At 39.8% G+C, this 26,371-nt stretch overlaps 2 protein-coding genes across 4 annotated transcripts in view; one reads left to right on the forward strand and one right to left on the reverse strand.

Moving 5' to 3' along the window:
* The first annotated feature begins 491 nt into the window (after positions 1–491).
* On the forward strand, positions 492–4,463 carry stoml3b (stomatin (EPB72)-like 3b). Its single transcript, XM_069721505.1, has 7 exons — positions 492–567; positions 1,905–2,008; positions 2,120–2,192; positions 2,314–2,396; positions 2,508–2,711; positions 3,177–3,311; positions 3,432–4,463. The coding sequence occupies exons 1-7, from the start codon at positions 504–506 to the stop codon at positions 3,618–3,620; spliced, it is 852 nt and encodes a 283-aa protein (XP_069577606.1). The 5' UTR covers positions 492–503; the 3' UTR covers positions 3,621–4,463.
* A 2,085-nt stretch (positions 4,464–6,548) lies between these two features.
* The window catches only part of mtus2a (microtubule associated tumor suppressor candidate 2a), a 41,195-nt gene continuing 21,372 nt past the window's right edge, over positions 6,549–26,371 (reverse strand). For 2 of the 3 annotated variants that reach the window (XM_069721270.1, XM_069721279.1), the window contains 12 exons: positions 17,790–17,954; positions 14,805–14,903; positions 11,765–11,952; positions 11,563–11,688; positions 10,163–10,229; positions 9,598–9,812; positions 9,405–9,510; positions 9,218–9,291; positions 9,011–9,109; positions 8,805–8,924; positions 8,544–8,644; positions 6,549–8,390 (listed from right to left, as the gene is read on the reverse strand). In XM_069721270.1, coding sequence (XP_069577371.1) covers positions 7,961–8,390; positions 8,544–8,644; positions 8,805–8,924; positions 9,011–9,109; positions 9,218–9,291; positions 9,405–9,510; positions 9,598–9,812; positions 10,163–10,229; positions 11,563–11,688; positions 11,765–11,952; positions 14,805–14,903; positions 17,790–17,954 — 1,790 coding nt within the window. In that variant the 3' untranslated portion in view covers positions 6,549–7,960. The remainder of the gene's footprint in view (positions 8,391–8,543; positions 8,645–8,804; positions 8,925–9,010; positions 9,110–9,217; positions 9,292–9,404; positions 9,511–9,597; positions 9,813–10,162; positions 10,230–11,562; positions 11,689–11,764; positions 11,953–14,804; positions 14,904–17,789; positions 17,955–26,371) is intronic. The other variant, XM_069721286.1, reaches the window with a different exon arrangement.

Raw genomic sequence — 26,371 nt, forward strand, 5'->3', positions numbered from 1 at the left:
GCATTACAGTTTCTTAAAAAAATTATATTGACCTTATTATAATTGATCTCATTTCCTATAGTTTTGCTATAGTCATTTCCACAAATCCTGGTAGGTTTTACATCAAAATAAAAAAAAGGAAATAAACTTAATATCTACAGATGTCAGGCTATTAAAGAGTTCCCCATATTAGGAGGAAGTGAAAGAAAGGAAAGTACAGCGCTTCTACGGGAGAGCGACAGCATGAGAAATTGTCTCTAAATATTAAACTTTTTCCATGGATCCTATAAATGTCCTTTTACATTATCACAATACAGAATTTTACATCCTCTGAGATTATCTATTGACTTGTTAGCATCATGACAATTGCACTTTGTTCAGAGTCAAAGCCACACCTATGCTTCAGCCACATTAAATTGCACCGTTGCTGCTTTAAAAGGCTGGGTCACTTCCTCTTGATTAGATGCACTTCAGCAGATTCTCTCAACACACTTCCTACTAACACTGTTAGTATCAACTGGGACATGGACATGGAGGAACAAATAGAAAGCCAGAAGAGAAGAGGAATAAGCAAAGAAGACTTAATATGTAAGTTAAAAAAAATGGACTTGGGTACAATCTTTGCACTATGGACCCGTATTTGCACTACATTGTACATATATATATATATGTACATATATATATAGATATATATATATATATATGTGTATATATATTGCAGTTAGCGTCACTGTGTTTGCTGTCTGTTTTTATTGCTCTCAGTGTTTATTATGTACTGTGTAGATAGGCGCTCACCTATGCAGGTGGAAAGCAGCCAAAGAGGCTGGAGCATTGTTTAACACCCATTGTCATAGGGACAGAAATCACATGTCCCAGAGAAAAACAGTCCCAAAAGCATGTGACTGTGAGTGTTTGTGCCTGTCCCTGTCCATGCGCTGTGAAGTCAGGTGAGCAGGGAGAGCTGTCATGATATGCACTTTGCTTTAATTTGGTTGCTAATTCAGACATCGTTTCAGAGCTGAGGTTAATTTTGCAGATCCTTTTTATCACCCACCTGCTGGACAAGATCATATGACACAGGAGCTTTTTTTTTCTTGACACCACACAAATCAACAGTTTCCTGTTGTTGAATAGATATCCTGTGGTTTGACCTAGAAAGATGGAACAATGTTCATTCTTTAAATAATACTGGGGCAAAAGGAAATTATGAAAATTTCATTATCGTTCTCTGATATACTGCATGCTGTTTAAGTGTTAACCGTAAAGTCAACTGTTGTTGTGAAATGGCTTTATTGTAAAACATACAGAGATAGAATCATTAAGTTGTAAACTCTATGACATCAACCCTTCCCTCATTGCATGCCTTTTTTCTTCATTCATAAAACTCCACGGATAATATTACATATTAATATTAGTATTAGTATGAGTATTAGTAAATGTTTGACTGTTTGCTCTATGGGAGTCGAAACTGCCAAGGCTGTATTTGTGTTAGATGTAAGCTCAAAAACTAAGCCGCAATTCATTGTTGACTGGCTGTCAAGGATGTCAAGGATAAAAGTAAATACAATTGTTGACACAAACCTATTATTTACCCGTGGAATTAAAAATGAGCTGCTTTGATGTACCTTGCATCCATTCAGTTTTGTACAATAGTGTGTTGGCCATTACTGCAACTGAGAGGTGAAAACTGTCCTCATAGTTTCCTGTGTTGTAGATACGGAAGGCCAAAAGACCTCACCTCCACTTCCAAATTGTTTCCCCCTCATTATGTATTTTCCCCTCACTATGCCCCTGAGATTTGGATATTCTTAATGCAAACCTGTTCAAAATAATATATTTTTTAAAATATTTTTTATAATATATTTCAAATTTGTTGATGGGTTTCACAGCTTTCCAAACACACACTTGTCTCTTTCTTTCTCCAGCTGAACGGACAGGGTCTTTGGGATGTGTTGGTTGGTTCATCGTCATTATCTCTGGCTTTTTCTCAATTTGCCTCTTCCCCATCACAATCTGGTTTTGTCTGAAGGTGAGTGAGCTCAGTAAATGAACACAGTTGCCGGAAGTGCATAAACCACTACTTCCTTTCCTGCTAATCTGATTTTGAACCGAGCTTGTGGTCTTGTGTTTTGTATTGCAGATTGTTCAGGAATATGAGCGCGCTGTCATCTTCAGACTGGGCCGCATCACAGACAGGAAGGCTAAAGGACCAGGTAGAAAAAAAAAAAAAACCTGTTTCTAATTTTGTTTTATTTGCCGTTAAAAAAAATACAGGATTTGTGATAAAAACACATATGGAATTTTTTTCCCCATTTTGATTTTTTTTGTTCACAGGTATTTTCATTATTTTGCCATGCACTGATTCGTTTGTGAAAGTAGATCTGCGAACAGTTTCCTTTGACATCCCACCACAAGAGGTACACTTGGCAAAAAGAACAACATGAAATTGTCCTTGGCAGCTCCAAAAAATTATTTTAGTTAAAAAAATTGTGAACGCACTCAAACTGGCTCATGTATTTCTACTACAGATCCTTACCAAGGATTCAGTTACAATCTCCGTGGACGGCGTCGTGTACTTCCGAGTCAGTGACCCCATTGCGTCTGTGGCCAACGTGTCTAATGCTGACTTTGCCACCCGTCTGCTAGCACAAACCACCCTCAGAAATGTCCTGGGAACCAAGAACCTTGCTGAGGTTTTGTCTGACCGCGAGGGCATCGCTCACAGCATGCAGGTACAGAATCTGAAGCTCACAGAAAGCCTTTGACACTTGAACATATTTCACACTTACAGTAGTTGCATGAGCAGAGATCAAACCAAAAATGAATTTCAGTACCTCAATATGACAAAATGGGTTTGACATTTGACACTGTTAAAAATGTTTTACTGTCGTCTCAAAGGATTTTTCAGGAGCTGGAATTCCCTTTTGGATAATTATCTGAACAGTCTGGTCTGTTTTATTTTTTGGCATAAAGGCCTTTTGCCCCAGATATCTTATGCAGTATGTACTAAACAAAAGAGTAAAAGGGGCCTACATCTAGTTGACTTGGCTTGCTTAATTTTTCATCTCCAATGGACAGCTTTATATGTATATTTACGATAGAATAATGTCACCTTTTTTCACCAAATGCACCATATATGTGATTCATATACATTATTAGTCACAGACGTGAGCCCTTCCTCTTCCTGTCTTTTACAGAGCAGCTTGGATGAAGCCACAGACAACTGGGGCATCAAAGTGGAGCGTGTGGAGATTAAAGATGTGAAGCTCCCAGTTCAGCTGCAGAGAGCCATGGCTGCTGAAGCAGAGGCTTCACGAGAGGCCAGGGCCAAGGTCAGGACATGTGACACAACACGCAGGCTGCACACAGTGTTATATAAGCATGTACTGCAACAAAAAAATAGGCCTATTTGCAGTTCACAATCCTCATCGCTCTCTCTCTTGATCTGTTAGGTGATTGCAGCAGAAGGTGAGATGAATGCCTCCCGTGCCCTGAAGGAGGCGTCCCTCGTGATTGCAGAGTCTCCATCAGGCCTGCAGCTTCGCTACCTGCAGACTCTCAGCACCATCGCGGCAGAGAAGAACTCCACCATCATCTTCCCCCTGCCCATGGATATGTTGTCTCAATTCATACGCAAGTGAGGCTGCTGGCTCGGTGAAACCTCAGTTTGCTGAATTGGATGAGAGTGGGGTACATGTCTTTATTCTTAAAAGAAAAAAGAAGAAAATGTCAGGATGCAAGATAATACTGATGTTGCATGGTTGTTGTTTTTTACATGTATGATCATAGGAACACCTTAGGGTGTATATACTCAAGCTATGATCAGGCTAGGCCTGTTAACCAATGGGATTTTGAATGAATTCAGAGTTAATATGGTATGCCATCGTGTCAAAATGATAATAAATTGTTTCCCTTTGAATGATTTTAGGCAATGTTAAGTGGAGCAGTCTGATGTTTTGATACATTAATGTAAAAGATTTAAAAACAACTCCCTGCCATAGAACTTGCAAAGCTTCTGTTGCCTCTTGATTTGTGAACTTGTATTATCCTCATATCCCTAAATATATTTGATGTTTTTGTAACTTTACACTTTACAAATGAAATAATTTATATAGCCGACAAAAAGGAAAAGTTACATAAATAGTCTTATGTCGAATGTTATTTTGTGATGTCTAAAAGCTGAGTGTTTTTCTAATGTAAGGAAGAGGATTTGCAGGTTGAACAAAGGATATCTAATGTTGAAATGACTAAAGTCAGCAAACTTTAAACCTCTTGTGCCTGGTCAAATACACTTGGTGGTCAAAACCACAAGTATCAAAGACCACATGTTTTTAACATTTTGCAGTTAAACACACTTGAGAAGGTGACTGAAGGGAAGGATTCATCCTGAAACAGAACCTGAACATTTTCTTAACTTTTCTTAAATATTTTAATACTGTGTTCTCCCCAAAAAGTACAAATAAAAGCATCAACATACTGTATATACATTACATTGATGAACTATTTAATTTCTCGTCTTCTAGGTCTCCTATGCTACGGTTATATTTTGACCATCACAAATGCAGAGAAGTAAAAGAAGAGAAAGGGAGAGCGAGAAACAGCAAAGACAGAAAAAAACATGCTTCTATTACTCTGTTGGTGCACTAAGACACAAACCATTTTGTAAATGTATTTACATTCAAACATACAATCAGTGCCAGAACAAATGGACCAAATTTAAAAGGAGTAATTGTATAGCTTACCTCCACAAATTAAAATTCTAGTGCTGAAAGTTGATAGGCCATGAAAACATTTGCTACAATAGCATTTAAATATCAACATGGACATTTTACTGCCTAATGAATTAAATAAATTACCCATATTTTTTTTTTCTGGGGAGGCTCGACCAAGTGCTACACATAAAATGGCTGCTACATAGTGGTCAGACAAGAGGTCCTTCTATATTAAACAAAATCCCATGAATGACTTGTATAAAATGCAGCCATTACATGTTTGACATTCAACGCATAGTGAGACACAGATGTCCACAGGACACATTGAAAGGTCATTACAATACCAGTTCATTGTTTAGAAATCATAGTCCATTCAAATGTGAAATATTCATTTAAGATGAAATTGGTAACTTCACGCTGTCACTTGTAAACAATAGTTTTGTTGCATCCTGATAGACTGTGGTTTTTGCACCTGAAGTGACCTTCAGGAGGAGACTAAAGAATCATTCAACAACATGGTTGAACCGTAATCCTAAACGTCTGAAAACACAGTGACTTTCTGACTGGTATATTTGTACATTTTATCATTATGCAAAAACATTCTCAAAATCCTTAGTGTAGATACAAAATCAGTGACAATTGAGATACATTTCTCAAATCCTTTGCTGTACTTGACATTCTTTTGTTTAAGAGCATTTAACCCTGTGTTTGCATCGTACAAAAAAAATCTTGAAGATCCATGAAAAGAATCGCTTTTTCAAGACCGTCAAAAGTGCTGGTATAGCAATTACAGATCTACTTAAAAGTCTAGTACGGAAAAACTGGTAGGTCAGAAACGCCTTCCTTTACATGCTGGTAAAAGGGTACATTTTCATCAGAACAAGGAACCAGGGGCGTTTCAAGAAATTTTAAAGATCTGTGCCAGGCCTAAATATCAAAGCCCCCCCACCGAGCCCACCCCCATGCATCTATTTAACTATTAACAATATTACAATAGTTGCTAACCCTAACTCATGCTCCCATTAGCAATGTAACTGCCGACAACCAACGCAGACTTACTCTCACCCTTTCTCTCTGGCCTTGCCCATTTACAGCGGCTCATTTTCATGTATAGTCTGAACAGCTTTGTGTGTTTGTGTGTGCGATTGCACTGTGAAAGACTGCAGATTTTAATGTTGACTGGTTCAAAGCCAAAGGAAAGATTAAGACCCTGAGGGTAAGTTAGTCAGTACAGTACAGGAGCCAGTTATGACATACTGTATGCAATAAAATAATTCTCATTTTTATATACCAATGGTTGGTTTCTCTATTGTATTTTATATAAATGGAAAATTATCTTGGGAAATATCTTGAGAGTGTATAATGTTCTGTTGTGAAGCTATACAAAAGAAAATGTAAAGTATTTCTCATCTAAATTTAGAAAATAATTCCCTGAACAATATATTCTTGCACGCTGAGAATTCAGTGTAGTTTGCAAAAGTTTAGAACTTGAAAATCAAAGAATAAAAAGTGCTGTTCAGATAAACAAACCAGAAGCATCATAGGAGGTTATGAAAAGGTAAACACAGGTTCATAAAGGTCTACACTAGTCTAGTACATCACAGAGGTAAACGGAGGGTTAACCTGCTTTTTTTTTTTTTTTTTTTTTTTACCTACACAGCTTATAAATACATATATCACTGGACAGTCCCCTGAACACCATCGGTGCACAGTTGTAAGCAAAGGTTTGTGCATCCATGGGCAAAGTATATGAATTGTTGACCCGTCTTACAAATACTAACAAGTCACTTAATGAGGCTTTACGAGTAGAAGGGTGCCCAAACTTTTGCGCATGGCACAATTACTGCTTCATTTAAATTATTTTTTTTTTTGCAGGGGTTGTATTTACTAAATTATGGAGTTTGCCCAGGGTTGCTTCAGTTTTGCATACAGCGGCAGGTGTGAGGACAACACGTCAGATAATCTGCAGTACATCTGCTTTCTCCTGGGCTACATCACATATTCCACTTGTGTCCCATAAGTCATATTTTCAAAAGTTACAAACACCATTTATTTCCTTCACACCTCTATAGACAGATCACAGCAATAGTAAGTTGTACGTTAAAACTGGAAGACTTTCACAGTACATGCTTGCTTAAGTAGCAAAATACATGTAACAAATGAATCAGATATAAACATCACGTTATAAAGAAATCCACAACAACATTTAAAACAGATTCCTGTGCTAGTTTCCCCCCGTTAGCTTTGAGCTCCCTGGTAGCTGTGTGATTTTGTTGTTGTTGCTGTTGAGACACAACAGACTGCACATTCCCACTGAGGTAAATACAAAATGGCAAACATAGTTTTTGCAAGTTGACCTGAGGGATCCCAGAAGTGAAAAGTAGCTCATGTGGTGAGACGCTGTAGGAAGACCTGGTAAGGTTTCAAAAGATCTCTGTATTTTGCACGTAAAATGGCTGCAGTTGTCCCACGCAAGTAAAACTATCTGCACTAAACTAATTAGAAAATGTCAAATACACCTTGAGGAGCCTAAGAAACATGATTTGCTTCGACTAACAAACAAATTCTTTATTCAAAGTCCTTTACAAATAAAATGTTGGTCGTTCTCTGCTGGTGAGATGGCAGGACCGAGTATAAGGCGCTTTGTTTGGGATTTTTCCAGATGAAAAAACAAAACAAAAAAATTCACTGATTCAGTTCATTACTCAGAACTGCAGTTCATTTATTAAGTATGAGAAACTCTTCCCAGTGAGAGACTATAGCTTATTTTACCAAGGACGTGACTGTGTCTAACACACCAGAGTATTGTGTTCTGGTCAAGAGGGTGTGCTACTTTCCATCTGTACTGTTGTACTGTGCAGAACTCATGACTACACATGCCGGGGAGGTCTAATTATATGTCAACACTACCTGTGTCACTATCGTACAATATATACAGCCGACATTTCAAGACTTCATATCAATACAGGCGTAGATCAGGGACAAAGAACTGAGCTGCAGGCCTCTGTTTTCGCTTTTAACATCACAGAATGGATCCATATTACTGTATTTATGTGTATAAAGTTGTGTTTCACATTATGGACACCACTAGCTCGGGAAGTTCAAGACTGTGGACAGTGACTATACTTGTGATGACTGAGGACCACAGTCTTCTTATTTCTTCTTCTATTCCAATTCACGTTCATAAAGGGAGGTGGAGGGAGAATAATAATAATAATAATAAAAAAAAAAGGGAATAAGTCAGATAAGAAAATGAAGCGAGAAAGAGCTTATCTCTGTAAAGAGCTGAAACAAGCATTTGAGTTGCAGCGACTGGCCGACGCCCTGTGTGTGGGCGTGGCTGGGCCTGGGGAGTAATTCTGATTGATTGCTGCCCTGTGAGTGGGTGTGGCCGGTCCCGGGGAGAAATTCTGATTGGTGGCAGCTCTGTGGGAGGGGGAGGAGTATTGAGCCTGCTGTGGACAGCCGTGGCAGTGGGTGGGGGAGTCACACCCTGCCACAGGTGAGGAGGAGAATAATGGGGACGAGGGGACTGGGGAGGGGGAGAAGGAGCAGTGCAGCGGGGAGGAGGCGGGGGACATAAGAGGGCTGGTCTGGAGACGCCACAGCAGCTCCTCGTTGTTTCGACTCAGACGCTTCTTCTCGGTGCTCTCCTTATCGACGGACTCGTGGAGGTTGGCGTTCTCCTCTGACAGTTGCCTGCAGGGAAAATACCACAGAGGATGCAGATATTTGCAATACATAATGTTACATATTGTGTTTGCTCATTTTTAAGTACATGTTCACAAAACTCAACCCTGCCACAGTGTCTACTACATGAGTATGAAATAGTGATGATTGGATGTGTCTTACCTGGACAAGGTCAAGTTCATTTCAATACGAGCCTTCATATCTTCATTCTGCTGCTGCAGAAGCTGGACCTTCTCCTCGAGGAACACGTTCTTTTGGGCCTGCTCAAAAGTAGAAAATACAACCAGAGCACAATCTTTCACTCACCAGACAGACACAGAGACCAGCATGCGTATCCAGACCAGTGTGTGTGTGTGTGTGTGTGTGTGTATTTGTGTAAAAATGGGGGTGGAAATTGTGTTAAAATGGCTTATTTGAGCCTACCACTTTCTCCAGGTCAGAGATCTTCTTCTCTTGCTGGTGAATCTGCTGGTTCTTCATCTCCACAACCTCTTTCAAGCTCTTCAGGTCTTGCTCAATGTGTTGGTACGGAGCCAAGGCATCCTATTATAAACATAGTTAGAGAATGACAGATGGGATTCAAAAAAATAGTACTTACACTACAATATACATTCAGATTATTTACTCACAACTATCTGTTCGTCTGTACTCCTCCTCAAAGCCTCCTCAAAGCGTTTGGCTTTATCTCTCAGACTCTGGTTTTGGAATGTGAGAGTATCCACTTGATCCTAAACAAGCACACACAGAAAGGTAATATTATATACTGTATCAGTTCAGATTTCTTTGTATAAGCCAAAAAAATATAACATTAAGTGTCTTTTTTTTTTTTTTATTACCTGTAGAGCAAGCCTGAGTTTCTCAAAGTCCTCCTCCAGAAGCATCTTCTGTTGCTCATGAGCTTTCCTCAAGTCTACACACACATTCAGAAACAGCAAAAAAAAAAGAAAAAGAAGAGAGAGTTGATGTTATTTCCAGCAGTGCTTGCATCACATGTTGGTTTTTAAATGAGGCCTAAAATCATACCTCTCATGGTACGGGCGTGCTCCTCATGCAGTGTTGCCATGGTGATGTTATGCATGTCTCTGAGCTCTTGAATGGCAGCCTGGTGGTTGACTGTCATCTCCTCCATCTAACACATCCACATATGTAAATATGCACAAGCAAAATGAATGTGTCTGATGATAGATCAGATTTCATACGAGCGCCTCTCTCTCACCTGCTCCTGTTGTTGAGTCCTCAGCTCCTCCAGCTCTGACCGATGTTCTGCCCTCAGGTGCTCTGTCTCGGCTGAGTGACACTTCCTAAGCCCTTGTTCCACGGCGGCCAGCTCTGCCTCTTGCTGCAGCTGCAGCTCCTGCAGCTCTCGCTCAAACGCCTCCTCCAGTGCTGTTTTTTCTCGCCGGAGTCGCTCCCAGCGCACTGAGTTGGAAGCTGTGCATGGAGTAGATTGTATCTTAGGATATTACCTTGTAAATGCAGAATATTCACAATTTGTATACAGTACACTGATGACTGGACTGGGGTCTTAATGAATTCACCTCCAATTTAGGAGACATTTTTACACATCAATATATAGGTGTAAATAATAGAATTAAAGATAGCTGGATTCCATTTGCTACTTCAGCTAAGGTTCTTATGGGAACCATTAGTAGAATAATGGGGCAATCTGTATTAGGTAACACCTTTTTCCTTCAACTACAAGCCAAGGTGTGGAAGAAGCCTAACTGATACAATATTTGATTGATTAGGTATCTAATTTGTTTGATCAAATATTCACTCACCCATTTCTTCTCTGATCTTTTGTATTTCCAAGGACAACTTCCTTTGATTTTCTTCTGTAGTTTTCTTCTGAAAATCAGAAATGAACATAATTATGACATGGTGCACCAATTATACAATCCACTATGGCTGAGATGTAAATGGTGAAACAGCTAATAACATCTATCACAGATGATGTAACATGATGAACCTGAAGCCATGCTGGAGGCTTTGTGAGGTTGGACTACGACACGTACAGTACAAGCTCATAACAATGCTGATGTTGATGTTAATGTTTACCAGGTAATATAGAAGTTTCTCATTTTAGGTAAGGTCAACATTTGCCAGATCACACAAAGTAATTTGATGGGATTGTATTAGTTTAGGTTCTTGTCTTTGACCAAACGACTTGATAAACTTGAGCTGGCATTGCTAAAGACAGATCATAGAAATGAAAGTATGAAAAACAAAACTGATCATTACATTTTTTCATCACACAGAATGATTTCTTCAATTACTGTTCATCCTCCACTAACAGTACTGTCTTAGTCTCAAGAAGGAATAGGATGGGAAATCAGACTATTATTATACTTGTATCAAGATCCTGACATGCTGGTCACAATAAATATAACCTGCATTGCCCACTGAAATAAAACTATAATGAAGATGTTGCCTACTGAGAGCAGTAAACATGCCAAACGCAAAGCACATATGGATATAACTACTGTATGCCGTTATCCCATCCTGTGTCTGTTGGGCCTGACTGATGCCAGCAGAGGGAGCTCAAACTTACTCAACTGGGCGCACACTTGACATCATTCCTGTCTTCTACTCCATGTCTGCACAGTGGGCCAGTGATTGCAGCGCTCAGACAATGACCACAAAGAAGTCAGACAGGCCCCCGACAGTCTGGCAGCTGTATTACAGCTATAGCAGCACAGAGACTAAATCATTCCATCACACTCAGACCTGGATGAAACCAGCTCAGTGGCACACTGAACTCTGGGAGGACTTTTTTGCAGTAACAATCACTCTTTCTTAGTGTGCTGCTCATTGACCATTGCTCGTGAGTCTCATCTCATGGTGTTTAATACTGTATGTGTCCCTGAATGCATGTGTGTGCACAGTGTGCAAGTGTGTCATGCAATCCAGGCTTGCAATAAATGGAAAGGCAATATGTTGTGAATCTATATAAGATCACATGCAGATGAACCTTTAGACAATCTCCTGCTAAACAGAGGTTGGACTGTGGAAGAAAGAGATGATGATGATGATGATGATGATGATGATGATGATGATGATGATGATGGTTTGTACTGTCAACCAAGGAGTAATTGGCCATTTTAGGTCAATTACCAATAGGATTGTTAGTGGTATTATGGGGTTTTTATGGTATATACACTGTATCATTCCAGTTTGCTACCTTGAGGCAGTAATGCTGAGTGGTTATGATGAAGGCCTCAAGACCTAAAGAAGTCTTCCTCAGTTCATCTCTTAGAGCTTTCAGCTGCCTCTCCTGCTGGTCACAGCGTCCCTGCAGCCTCTGAACCTGATGACAAAGAATAAAATAGAATAGGGAACCGAGCAAACTCCAAGTGGTTCTGCAGATTTTCTTAATAACTCACCTCCTCCTTTTGCTCCTCTTTTTCCCTCTCCTCCGTTTGTCTGGTTCTCTCTTTCTGTTGAGCCTCCTCTTTCTCGCTCTGCAGGTTCTCCTGCTGTTCTTGCTGCAGCCTCATGGGGGCCACACTGCGAGGTGACCCCGAGGGAGCTGACCTTCGCACTGCTGCTGCAGGCCGCTGCCCGGACTGGACTGGAGGGAGAGATAAAAAACAAACGTAGAAAATTAAATGGAGTTTGAAATGAACATGCATTTTTCAAGAAAACAAACACTGTAAAGAGATTTTATATATAAAATGATCTATATATTATACGATATATCACATACAGTATGTCATTTCTGTCAATTCAAATTAAAAAAAAATTTAATTCTTAAATCCAGCTGGGACATCCCTAATAATGAAAGTGATGAGTATTAAATCAGAGGAGCTTTGACCTGACCTTGCTAATGACTGTGTTCACATGATAAACGATCGTAAGTTAATTGAATCTCCTCCATAAAGGAAGCTTTGGGGTAGTACACAGTCTGGTGATCCTCAAGATGGACCATCTCATCTAATGATGAATGTGATCGGTATCAAATAATGATTGAACTGAAACAGTAATCATTTATACACAGTATCCATATGGGTGTTGTGTTTATGTAAAAACATCAGGGAGAATTTAAGTAAAGGCTTTATCCATTAATGATGGAGGTAATTTAAAGGCCAGAGAAAAAGCAACACATGACAGCCATTTTTCCTCAGAGGGGCACAACCATTACCTTTTAGTTGACATACTGGCAAGACAATTAACCTCTGTGCGAGTCACCTTGTCATGTTGTGAACATGAAGTATACTAGACTACAGAGACACAACTTCCGTTCACAACATCTTTTGGAGACACACAATTGCTTTAACAATTTACTATCAATACTGTATGTTCACACAAACTGACAAACTATCGTGTATCCTGTACCCTGTAACCCCCCCCCCCACACACACACACATACAAAATGAAATCACAGCTCCTCCAAATCACCTGCCCCAACCATATCATTCAGGACTACTGAAGCATATAGGGAGCGGTCTCCATGACAACGTGAGAATGAGCTCAGGGAGCAGGGTCCCAGGTAATGAGTGAAGAATCGGTTAGAGGGAGGTGGAGGTTGGAGGGGATAAAATGAGGGGAATGCTCTGAGAGTTAGGAGACAATAAATTCAGTAAGGAGAAGGGTTGCAAGGTGGTGGTGGGGGTTTACCTGCAGATACTCCTAGACGTGTAAAACCAAGTTGGAGAAAAGAGACGAGCTAAAAGGTATAAATTGAACACATTGACACGGGAATTGTCTCTATAAAAAAAATGTTAAGAACTAAACCCAAAAAGGAAAAAATTCAAGTGTACTTTCATGCCATAATCATCTAGGCCTTGCTCCTAAAATATGCAAAAGTCAGCAAATGTTTTAAAGCTACATCTATATCACTGTCTTTTCTTCGCCTTGAAGCCACATTAGGATTACCTGTTCCCTTTTCCCCGTAAAAAAAATACCTACCCCTTCGCACACAGACATCTGTCGGTTCTACTTGAAAGGTTAGAGAGAGGATAGTGAATACTAAATGAGTTTATATGGATGAGTGTGAGGTTGGCATGCAGATGAGAGTAGAGGGGCTGATTGACATAACAATGTGAGAAACGATGAGAAAAGGTGACAGCAGTCCCTGTGGAGAGCATAGACTGCAGTCGGTGTGCGTTTTTTTTTTTTTAAATAAAGGTGTTACTATAGATATTCAGGCTGAGTTATTAATGAGATGAATATCAGTTTAATTTTGCTATCACACTGTCCAGAAAAAACTTCAAGTAAGAACAACACTAGATACTGTCAATATCTGTAAATCTCAGTAAACAAGAGAAAATGCTACAGGGCTGAGAATTAAACAAGAAACATATTTTTTATTTTGTGGCTGTGTGGGAGGAGACAAGATCCAGGGAGAGCAAGTAAGATGCGGTAAAGAGACGGGTGAACAGCAGCACTTCAGTGAAAATAGGAAAGTGAGAAAAAAAAAGAAAGGCCTGAGGTGATGTGCGTCAACTCTGTAAGGAAACATTTGGAGACCCACTGCAATCCCTTAAGAGCCGAGTGGAAGGAAAGTCCAGACTGCATGAAGTGCTATAAATCTACCTCTGAAACTGTGTACGACCAGCACCAGGTATTTGAAATGAATGTAAGCTGCTATTGGTTGATGGTGGATTAAGAACAGGTCTTGCACATAGGAAAGGGTGGGGAAAGCTTAATTTAAGTGTCATGACTTTGGGTTTTTTGTTCTTTTTTGTCTTTTACTTAGTTTTCATTCTGTTTTCCCTTTCCTTGGCTGTAGCTCTTTCTGCCGTGCCACTCCTTTCTCTTGTCTGCCTTGCCCACTGATTGCAAAGTGGCTGCAGGTGAGCAGATTAGGGACCTGGGAGCAGGTGAGGTGGGTGTGGCAGACAGTATAAACAGTGGAGAAAAGGAAGCGTACACGTTCCAAATCAGAGGATATGACCAAGAGGGTCAAAGTTAAAGACACATTTTTATGATGAAGTAAATCCAAATTGTATACATTCTACATTCAACAGTACATACTTTTTAAGGGTAGCTGTGGTACGTACTAAAAGTCAAAAGAAATAGTATGCGATTTGAAACACTGGGTAAATCTTTTTTCTGGCATACTGAATACTAAATAATATGGCAGTATGGATATTGGAACGCACAGTATGTTTATTTCTGGGTAAAATCATTTCAACCTGGCAGATGTGTTGGCAGATGATAATGGTACGGTTATTTCTGGTAAGTGCAGAACATGCTATTTGAGACAATACTATGCTGTCAAAAATCAAGTACTACACCAGTATTAACATGTAAAAGCACTATTTGTGAGTGTACTGAGGGAGGTATGTCATTTGGAACACAGCCAAGGAAAAGGAAAACAAAAACAAAACTAAGTAAAATAAAAAATGACTGAACCAAACTCATGTCTTTACATAATTGCATTTTGCATGATATGTTTTGGTACTGAAGGGGAATACTCACCCGGGGACTGAGGTTTGGGAGGAACCACCGCCAGCCTCTTTGGGGAGGACGGGAGAGAACGTGTGACCTCTGAACTCCGCTGAAACTCCTTCCTGCCGACTGTCAACAAACAAGGACCAACAACAAATCAGCTTCAGGAAATCACACAGTGACATTTTGACTGATGCACTGTGTCAGTCAAACATCCGCACACATACACAAGCATCAAACCAACCATCTTCCCTGTCTCACTTGCTTTTTTCCCTTCTTTTCCATTCCTTTGCTGATTTTCCCCTCTCTTAACTTTTTCAATCTTTCTGTTACCCTTCTGCTTTCATCTCCAGCTGGCTCCCTCCTGCTGTGTAGAATAACTATGTCCCACAAGACCGTGGGTCAAAGAGAAGCAGAGCATACGAGGGGAAGCAAGGAGGTGATGGGCACATGCCCATCACCTCCTTGCTTCCCTCCTTGCATTCATTATTTTAGTAATGTATTTTTCAGCGCTGTCATCTCCTGTGTTTCACATTAAATCTGTTTCAGAATTGGTGAGGGGAGTGGGTGTAAAACAAGTAGCTGGATTCGAAACAATTAATGTGAGATATGTTAAGCTCAGAGTGGTGAAAAATGGGGAGGAAAAACCTGTGTAGAGGAGAAAAAACAAGGTGATGCGAATGAGGAACGAAGGAAGTTTGAAGAGGTTAGCAGGGAGTCTGTTGTGAAGCCGAGAGGAGAGGGGGAGAGGGGCCTTGAAAAGAAACTAATTAGACCTGTTATGGGAGAGAAGCCTCTGATCCTGAACAAATCCCCATATAACCCTGGAGATACTTCAGGTCTGCAGAGACACTGTGCGTGTGTGTGTTTGCTGTATGTGTGTGTTCACTGTGCATGGTCTTGGTTCAGTTATGCAAATGTGGATCTCAGTGTGACTCATTACTGCCAACACACACACACACACACACACACACACACACACACACACACACACACACACACACACACACACACACACACACACACACACACACACACACACCACTGTTATACTATTACACCACTGTACACCAGCGACTTTCTTGAATGTGCTTAAAATTGGATGACTATGGGCTAGGGAGAAATCAAAGGGTGAATGTGACACTAATATCACCTGTGAAGCTTTTTCGGATAACACATCTGTATTTCCCATTGACAACTTTCCTCTGTGTTATGTTATATTTGCCCATTTTATTGTCAAAACTCGCCTACTGATGGTAACTGAAAACTTTAAAATCGCAAGTTTAGGCCCATTTACAAATAGTTAGATAAAGCAAATATGCAATTACATTTTATTCTTTGTCTTGTTATCCGGTGCTATCCGTGTATTAAAGGGAAACGAGCAACAAGTGTTTTTTGTTGTTGTTGTTTTCTTCCTTTATTTGACCAGGAATCCTATTGAGATTAACAATCTCTTTTACAAGGGAGACCTGGCCACGATACTAGTCGTACAAACTCACAACATATGAGAACGCAACATAGACAACATAATATACATTTATTTATAGTGCCCCTAAATTCTTAAGGTTTAGATCATTTAGAGGCCACTGTTTGGTGATTTGGATCATAGATTTTACTTTGAGGCTCAGACTTCTTTATGTGGACAGGCATCACAATAACAGATTCGCCAGCACTGTCGATGCCATGTTGTAGATTTGATGTGTACACCTCTTCTGTGGGCACATGTGTATGTGTAATTCTTTCAAGTGAGAGCTTGCTGTGGGCTCTCTGCACAGAAGGTTTTTGTCTGAAGCATTCAGGGGTTCATCTCATCTAGTTTGTTGATAAGCTGTGCATGTGCTAAGTAACAGAGAAAAAAGTAGAATATATCATACACGAAGTAATGTCTTTGTACAACTTGCCAGTTAAGAAGGATTTTATTCATCAATACTTTACCACAAATTTAAAATAAGCTCAGAGAACATTACACTGTCTTCATCCCTGATACAAAAAGCAAAAGAGGAATCTGTTGACAACTGTGCCAATGTCTGTAAACTGTCACAAGAGTATTGCTCACACCACAGTTTAAAAAAAAAAAACATGAGAGTTCTGTGTTCTTTATACAACACTTAAATGATAAATGTGACTGAGTGAAGTGTGATACTATAAGGATTTCTGTGCTTATTCCATGTGTGAAAATAAAACTGCGTGAAAGGCATCACTGCCGGTGTGCTTGTCTTATTAGTGTTAACCACGTCAGGTGTGACCCATCAAGATCATCAACATTAATGAGCAGCAGACTGTGGAGAACATGCTCAATGTGTGGCGTGTTTGCAGTTCACTTCTCTTCACCACCGCTTTAAAAGCTAAAAGGACGTTTTAAGCACTTTGATCTTTGTGCTTTAGTATTTCCTATATGACATGAGGACAATTCTGTCATTGTAATGGTACACTTTAATATTTCTAACACACTTCAGCACATTCTCTCAGTGATTTTGATGGAAATGAAGTGTTCAAGAGTTGCATTAGTGTCTTCCAGCATCTCCCAAATGACTTTCAACAACCCAAGAGAGCAGGATCTTGTGCCTACTTAGGAGCTAAACTGCTTAAAGAGGCAGACAATATCTAAAAAAAATTAAAGCAGTGGAGTTTGGTTGCATTGCACTGTTCCAGAGATACAGTCTGCCTCTTATACCATAAATTTCTCACTGTATAATGAATATGTTGTGTGTTGGGTGCTAACCACATTATGTGACAATAGCTTGTGACAATAGAACATAATCTGTTTCTGGAGGAAAATTACAGCTCTGTCTGACACACATGCATGGGGTTTAAATTTGCATGTAAATTATATTGTTCCTACATACACAAAAGCAGGAGATCTGAATCGTTCAGTTTGTGGGCTTTGAACTAAGTTTGTTCATGTAGAAATTATGCTGAGCTGAATTACAGAATATTAAATTTTCAGTTCTATCAAACAAATAATTTATGCTGTAAGACCAAAACTCTATAAACCATGCTCTGTTCTACACAAACCTCCAGGGGAGCTTCTTGGCTGAGGTGGCAGGTAGCGTCGGGGCAGGGCTGGGGTGGAGGGCGGCTGGAGGCTGCTGCTGTGACATGGCGGCCCTCTCTGGTGATCTGTGGACGCAGGGCCTGTGGTCACTCTATGAAGAGGAGGCTCCTCGCTCACACTCAGACCTGGAAAATAGCAAATCAAATTTTTTAATGGGTTTCTTATCTCAAATTATTTTCTAATTTATAGTAGGATAACCCTTCCTCTCAGATTTTCTGTATCTCAATTGCTATCCTTTTCTTCCCCTTGCAATCGTATTGTTTTTTTTTTTTCTATGGGGCTGTTATGTCTGAATTTAGGATCACTGGACTGAGAAATGGTTTGTAACCTCTGGGTCTCAGTTCTGCTACTTTCAATCTTCCTTTTATTAACCTGGAGCAGTGCACTGTGCGCTTACACACACACGCGCACACACGCACACACACACACACTATAATATGTGGACCGGTCGTTGCTCATGCTGCCTGTTATTGCTGCTCAAATCTGTCAAATACTGGTGGATAGAGTACACACACTCTCACACAATTTGTACTGTATATCCGACTCATCTCCCCATCCCTAAAAAGATATTGTCTGCACCTTCTTTCTGTGACAAACAGGGGTGAAAAATCGAATGGTTAACTGCTGAAAAGAAATTATGAGTTTGAGACTAAGCCACGTCCCCATTAGTAAATGTTGCTGTAAAAATGTAGATATCAAATTCAAGAATTTCTTTTGGTCTGCATTGTCTTCAGTCATGCCAAAGCCCCTCAGGGGCTGAGGATTAAAACAGTTCACTGCAGGGAGCCTTGTCTATTTAGAGGAGCAGCTATGCCATGGGTGTGGATTGTTTTGGTGACCAACGGATTCTACCTCCCTGTGTACATACAGTGTAAACAGACACACGCGTGCACTGAACTTCTTATAAATACCATGTTTCATTTGCTCCCGCCAACATTTGCCACGTTAACAGTTCTTGACAAGATTAAATGAATAGAAAAGTAAGGTGAATGTACAATGTTGCCAGGAAAGCAGCATATGTCCACATATTGTAAACTCCAATATTTTCAGTTAATTTACTTCTAAAACCACAGTCTATATTTGTTCCTTATTAACTTAAAAAGTTCTAAAATCAAAGTCACCCAAGCATAACAAAATGACTCCATATATGTATGCAAATGCATGCCTTTGATATTTAAAGACCGGGGACCAATGTGTCCAGGGCAGATTTGATAAGAGCACTCCAATACTGTTATGAGGCTCTGCAATTTCTGCTGTCAAGCACCCTACATGTGATGACTTTCACATGTTTGAGTCTTAAGATGAGAACTGCATTTGCAAATAGGGAAAAAAAATGTTTTTTTAATGAAAGACATGTAAATATTTGACCTCTTTTATCTGAGTTGACACAGATCAACAGGCTGGTCAATATGAACAGAGATGTGCTCATTTATCAAAGGTCAAGTATGTACAAACGAATTCCCAGAGCACAGAGCTGGGAGAGAGGAAGTGTAAATGGTAACGTTGGATCACAAGAGAGACAAACTGAGGAATGCTATGAACGATAAGATGGAGGCTGTGATTCTGGGGCTTAGAGAAAGAAAGATGGGGATGCATTTCATTATCAGTAAAAGCAAGCTGATATGCATCACTGATTGGCAAAATGCCAACCGATGATGGATAACAGGGAAAGAAGGAAGGAAGAGGCTGCATGGGATGAGAAGGAAGCAAACAAAAGGATATAAAAAGAGCTACAGAGAGGAATACATGAATGGCACTGCAGTGGAGCCAGCGGCAAGCTTAGCATTTTATGAAAACAAATGAAAAAAAAACGGAGATATTAAAAAGGGACCATAAACAAAGAGGATGCAGCTGAGAAAAGTCAAAAGACAGCAGGTGTTTCCAGCTCAGTGGGAGACCATTTTATTGGAGCAACGTGCCTCTGACTTTTATATGCTGGGCCTCATCAATTGAAGAGGAAGCAGATATTGAAGTACCAAGATAAAATTGAGGCATGTGAATTATTATACTTCTCATCTGGTATGAAACAATGCATTGTACTGGTTTTAATTTGATACTAAAATTGTAAAATTCTGACCTTGGAGGTGCTTTTATTTAACTGTAGCATAAACTCTTCTGTGCTTGTCAGCTAAATCAGCACGTTCACATTCAGCAAAAAAAGAAACTCTCCTGCTTTCATAAAGGAATTGATCAAGTTCATCTTGGTTGTAAACAGCACAAGCAGCACATATCCAGGTGAACACACACGCACACAAAAACATCCGCTGTTGAAGTGAACCCACTGCACAGCTTTCAGTGCTGACGTGCCAAAATAAATAGCTCTTGTTCTTCAAAACGCACACCCTCTGGGAAATAAGGGGATACTGTGTGCTTTAGAAAACAGAAGCATCTGGTACAAATAGACTCATTGAGATATTTAGGGGGTAGTTGATAAGCTGGGTAATGAGTATGATGTGTAGGGTCAGGGAAGTTATTTAGTTCTGGATTTACTTGTTTTATGACCAATTCTGTTTAAAGTTGCAATCTTGAAAACCTCCATTTCGATCTTTGAAATGCTGTTTTTAAGCTCAATCATGTGACTGATCTGTTGCCAATTAACCTAATTAGTTGTGAGATGTTCCAAAATGTTATTTTTTTTATAGGTGTACACTACACAAACTTTTCCAGTCTGTTGTTGCCCCTGTCTCAATTCTTTTGAGATATGTTGCCGGCATATAATTTAATATGAGCATTTATTTTTCATAAAACAATAACATCTTCACATTTCAACATTTGATGTTTGGTCTATTTTAATTAATTATGGGTTTATGGGATCTGCAAATCATTGCATGCTATTTTTATTTACATTATACACAGCCTTCCAACTTTTTGGAAATAGGGTTGTACGTAAAAATGTACACAAATGTGTGTGTAGATACAACTAGACTTTGAAATTCAGGTGTAAACTCATGAAATAGTATTTTCAGTTTAATACTGTAAAATAAATTATACTGAAGTCTGACCTTAAAATGTTGCTTTTTTTGTTTGTTCTGACAGACATATGTCAGCTTCATTCAGCACTGTTCACTTAAAAAGACAGTGTGTGTAATTAAGCTTGAAGATTGTACTCATCTGCGCTTCCACTTTGTTCTGCTTATTAATTGTTGCTTCCTGTCATTTGTTTGAGGCTAGTATTAAATGTCTGCCACTCTTCATCCAGCAGGCACAGGCTACTGATTTCCCTATCAATCACTTTTCCTGTGATCTTTTCAATGTTTGCTCACAGTATAGCCGAATACACTTTATATTGTCCCCATTATGCTTAATACACTCAAGAGAAACAGAAATCTTTCCAAAAACTCAAGCAACATGCTGCTTGATATTTAGAATACAATTTAGATTTAGGTTCAAATGTTGCATTTAATTACAGTGGCTCCGTTTTGGCAGCCAGTGCAATTTGTAGGTATCAAACGGAAACCAACAGTGACTTCACCTATAATACTGGCAAATCTGACTCGATCTGATTGGGAACCCAGGGACACTGATAGCAGAAACCAATAACAGACACCTGACTGCCCCAAAGTCCTGTCAATCAAACAGACAAGCCCCCAATCCTAAAATTGTTTGATAATGGGAGTATTTAAAGATGGCCTGCCAGAACACTAATAACAAGGAATGAATTTAGATGCATACGTATTACCCCACAAACGTCAGCCCCTAATTAAAGGACTGTATATATTCAGGAAATTAAAAGTACACAGTTTTGCATCTGCAGAGAGGTGTGTGAAAGTCAAGGTTGAATCTGAATACATAAATTCTAAACTAATGGCTCCTACACAGTCACGACTTGGGTTGTGGACTGAGAGAGACAGATTGGACAAAAACAGTTTCGCTGACAGCAGCAGCCCCAGGCCTGCTTTCCTATCCGAGGACCCAGACGTCAAGAGATTAAACGTTCAGTTCAACTATTAGGACATGTAAGGTGTTTCTCCTCTGTGATAAGCACTGAAAACAGTCAAATGGGAATTTTATAGCAGCTAAAATCATTTTTTTTTAGAATGCATAGAACAATCTCAAAGGCAGGCTGGGAGAGAAAATATTTCTCTAGATAAAATATAATACTGCTGTCAGGCTTCCGATCTGTAGTATTCATAAGAGGGAAAGACTGTTGAATGAGAAAGGTCAGGAAAGGGATCCATGGAGGAACACATGCTAAAGGACTTGATATTAAAAAAAAAAAAAAAAAAAAATCACCCCACAGCACACAAAACTCTTCCCTCAGACCCCAACAGACCAACCCATTTGCCGTCTTCCAAAACCTTCTATACCCTGTCACCTGTTGTCTGTGGCCAATCAGGGAGCGTCTCTGGAATTAGTGCCACCTGGGTCAACCATGTGGAACCAATCTCCTCTCATTAAGAGCTACATGGTGCTGAATTGTACATTTACAGAAACATTCATACATTTTACCTTCTCAGGAGAGATAAACAGAACATACATTTCCTTTTTTGGAACTGAGTAACATCACTGCAAAAATCAACAAAAAAAATATCACCAATAAAGAGATTTTAAATAAGAAAGTGCAGGGAGTTAAAGTTATTCTACAGAAAACCTGTGAGCAGAAAGACTAAACACAAGTGAACAAGCATTTCCAAAATGTCACAAGTTCTAGGCTCATATATATGTTGAACAAATGATTGAGAGGTATGTGCACCTTTCTCTCAGGGGGTATACCAACATTGAGTAAAGGGAAATTACATTGGGACTGGGGGAAATAGGCTCTATGACATGATATGAAAGCTCAGCTTTTTGCTGAGGTTTTCTTTTAGTTTGTGGTCACAATCTACAAAAAGTGACTGTGCAATAAGTGAGCACAGGCAATCTGAAGTCTTTTCAGTGGTACTTGGTCTCTGTCTCAAGTCACTGAGCCGCCTATAAAATAGACTAATTAAAATGTATTTTCGACCGCACTTCTGTTTGCTGTATAAATCAGCACCTGCCTCTTAGATACTTTCACACAAACATGGCCCACACAAACTGTCAAAGGGTACAGTGGTACATTCAGGAGAGTGCAGAGTCACTTTGGCTTTTGGCTTACTCTATTAAGCAACTAGTTTAATTCTCTGGAAGAACAAAACATAGCCAATGGATGTTTAGAAAAGAGAATAAATGTAAAAGTTAATTTAGAAATTCTTCAAACGCTTACATTTTGGTGTTTGCAGCCATAGGCGGAATTGCAGTTCCATTTAAGTAGTGACAGTTAATATAAGATCACTTTGACATTATTATTTTCCATTTTATTTTTTATTCAGGCAGGAATTAACACACAAACACACACGCACATAAACATGCATTTGTGACACTCATTCCCTGCAGGAGAAGTAAGTGTTCAAATTTTACCAGCATTTCCTTTCTTTTCCATCGGACGACATTTACAACAGCACATTTAATTTATTGTTTCTCTCCATGCTTCCAGGTAATGAATGACCTGATGGAAAATTATGCCTTTTGTTTATTTTTCTTCTTTTTGTAGAGTTTGTGATGGCCATGCACCGTATCATGGCATTTTACTTCTTGGTCTGCCTTCTGCTTCCCTCTTCAGGTCTGAATCCTTGGCTCCTCCCACCTCATTGAGGGATTGTTTGAACCTGGGGAGGAGTCTGTTTAAACTGGTTTCCTCCAAAGGTATAGCTTTCTTTCCTACCTGAAAGGCCATTGTTTTTCAGGCACCCAACTTGGTTAATTTGTTTTGATTGTGTTGCATTTATCCTTTGGTTATATAGTTTGAGGATAGCATTTACTTGGTTTCTGTTTGGTTCATTTTGAGGTATAATTCAGAAATTGTTCGCTTGATATAATTATTACGGCATATATCTCTCTTCTCAAGTCCCACGTGCCACATGGAATTAAAAAAAAGGGAAACAAGTGACAGAAATGGTGTGGGAGGGGGTGTTTGGGCTCTCCTCTCTGATTGTAACAGAGAGGTTCAATAACAAATATCCAGACACATTAGCTGACAGCAAATAACTTTTAAAGCAGATTAAAGTGAATAAAACGTAATGCCCCAAATGTTCCATTAAAATGTAACTTCATGAGTTAGCCTGGCTCTTACAGACCAGACCTATATATTCAGGCAGTGAATTCTGGTGTTATGTCTTGGCAAAAGTCTTGAAGTACCCTTATTTGATTTTTATTATTAAAAAATGTTTCCACTCAGCACGGCATTATTGATGCTCTGCTGCAACTCTCTCATTAAAAAGATATTTACAGACGTGTGCATAAACTGAACCAAAGTGGAAAATAGCTGAAAACTGAAGGCTAATGTGAAAGCTAAATGTCAACAGAATGAAATCTATTTTCTGCACTTTGGTGGAGAACACACCCAGACTGAGAATATTGGGTAGAAGCCAGGGAGAAAAGCCTATACATGCTGCAGATGAAAAGTAATTTATTGACACTGTAGACAGTAATGAGGATTGCTCAGTAGGAAAGAGGATGAAGAACAGAGATTCTGTCTCCTGAATAATTACAAGACATGAGAAAAATGAGATGACGAAGACTCTCACAGATAAAGATTATTTGAATAAATGCAAAACCTGTGAGCTGACAGACACCAACTATAACCAGTGTGTTTCCACTCTGGGTGAGATGAGGAGAAAGTAAAAGCCTAGACTGAGCACATAGAAGTTTATCTGTTGCACCTTTTTTTTTTTTGTCAGTCTGAACCATCAGTTAAGCTGAAATTCTGATTAACAGGGAGCTGGATGAAATGCAGTGGGAGTTTATCAGTTAATGAACAGGCCCATTGAGCCCATCTTCACTGTCACAGCTCTGCTGCTTCAATAAGCCTCTGCCATGTTAGTTTTTCGCTCCTCAGCCACAGAATGGCAGCCATATCTAATTGGCCCATCTAATTTGCTGCCCTACTAGTGGGTGTGTTCCTGTGTGTGTGTATACACGTTTGTGTATAACTGTGTGCGCACATGCACCACAGAAACCATCTGTTCACAGTGAGCTAGCATGAGTCACAGACCAGATCTGAGCCATGGCATCTGGGCTATGGCATTCGCTCTCCTCCCAGCACCGATATCTCCATGCCTATCTTTCCGCTCTTTTTTTTTTTTTTTTCCCCTTTCACATTCTCCCTTCCTCTCTCCCCTTTGCTCATTTTGACTCATTGGATTAGCTTTTATCACTGCATCACCCTCCAGCTATCTGCTCTGTTCCCCCCGCCATTCATTTGGTTGCCTCCCTTACTTCATTATCACCCATAGAAAAGACAGATAGAGGCGATCGTACTGTTTGTTTTGGCAAATTACTTTCCATCATGGAGTCAGTGTGGCTCAAAGACACAGATTTCATCAGCCCCCTTCTGCTGGATTCTCCCCTTAGCTGCAACAGAGTCTGTCAATCACAGTAAGAACACCTCCCCCCTGTATTTTACATGCATAGGTGCTCTCTCTATTGCAAACACACACACTCAATTCTATGAAACACCTTCGGAGATGTCAGTGGCTGGGCTAAAGTGTGGATTGGGTTAATGGCTAATCAATGCCACATAGAGTAACCTATAGTCCCCCAGACGCCAGACTATAATGCACACATACTTGCGTGCATATTTATATGCAAACAGGCGACATGTATCAATAAAGGCCATGCAGTTTGGTTCAATGTGACCTTGGCTACCTCAGTGTGTGGGTGTTGTGTGTTTTTATATAAAAAAATGCTCACTTATTAACCAGCAAACAATTTGGGTTTTCACACCCCAAGTTTTTTAGATTAAAAGTACAATTCAAAATGTTCTACCTCCACAACAATAGTGCAGTTGAATGGTTTGTGGTGTTTACAATTTTTAAGATCAACAGAACAAGTTCTTGACTGTTTTCACTGGAACTACTTTCTACTCTCCCCCTTCCCTGTATTTCTTTTTTACAATGCACATGTACGTGCACATAACCCCCTGATCAGAGTAGGTTGACGAACTACAACAGTGGAAAGTATAAACAGCAGGGATTTTTCCTCTAACCCATTTTACTGGAGCCCTGCAATCATTTCCTCCACATCGCTCTACTCCTTAATGATTTCTTCTCTCCGTATCATCCAGAGCCCTAATGGAGTCCGTTTTGCTTGCTGATCAATGGGGAAAATGAACAACTGAGCTCAGCCTTTCTTCTCTCTGGATGAGTAGGTACTGGGTTGCAGCAGTTCCCCCGACATCCTTGACGGAAGGATGTGTGGAAAAAAACTCATCAGTCAGTCTGTCTGTTCTTTGATCCGAGTTAGAGCGCGCTGAGAGGGGGGGCAAAGATCCCCAAGTAGAGGGAAAATCAGATATCACAAACACACAGCCTGTATATGCATATATACATACTCACACACACAACACACACACACACACACACACACACACACACACACACACACACACACACACACACACACACACACACACACACACACACACACACACATGCATGTACAAGTAAAGAGATTCAACAGAGCCCTTGGAAACACAACAGTTTACCACTTTCGTGACTGCCACTAAAGTTTTCTGTCCCCCTCG

The sequence above is a fragment of the Brachyistius frenatus genome, unplaced genomic scaffold (genome assembly GCF_029030835.1).
Source record: "Brachyistius frenatus isolate BFR_SWC_R1_liver_20210118 unplaced genomic scaffold, ASM2903083v1 Contig_5, whole genome shotgun sequence".
In the NCBI taxonomy this organism is placed as follows: domain Eukaryota; kingdom Metazoa; phylum Chordata; class Actinopteri; family Embiotocidae; genus Brachyistius; species Brachyistius frenatus.

What these genes read in the sequence shown, in the direction of transcription:
- stoml3b (XM_069721505.1), top strand. Translation starts at nt 504, where the DNA reads ATGGACATGGAGGAACAAATAGAAAGCCAGAAGAGAAGAGGAATAAGC. An exon ending in AAGCAAAGAAGACTTAATAT is followed by an intron (nt 568 to 1,904) that starts GTAAGTTAAAAA and finishes TTCTTTCTCCAG; the next exon opens with CTGAACGGACAGGGTCTTTG. An exon ending in TTGACATCCCACCACAAGAG is followed by an intron (nt 2,397 to 2,507) that starts GTACACTTGGCA and finishes TTTCTACTACAG; the next exon opens with ATCCTTACCAAGGATTCAGT.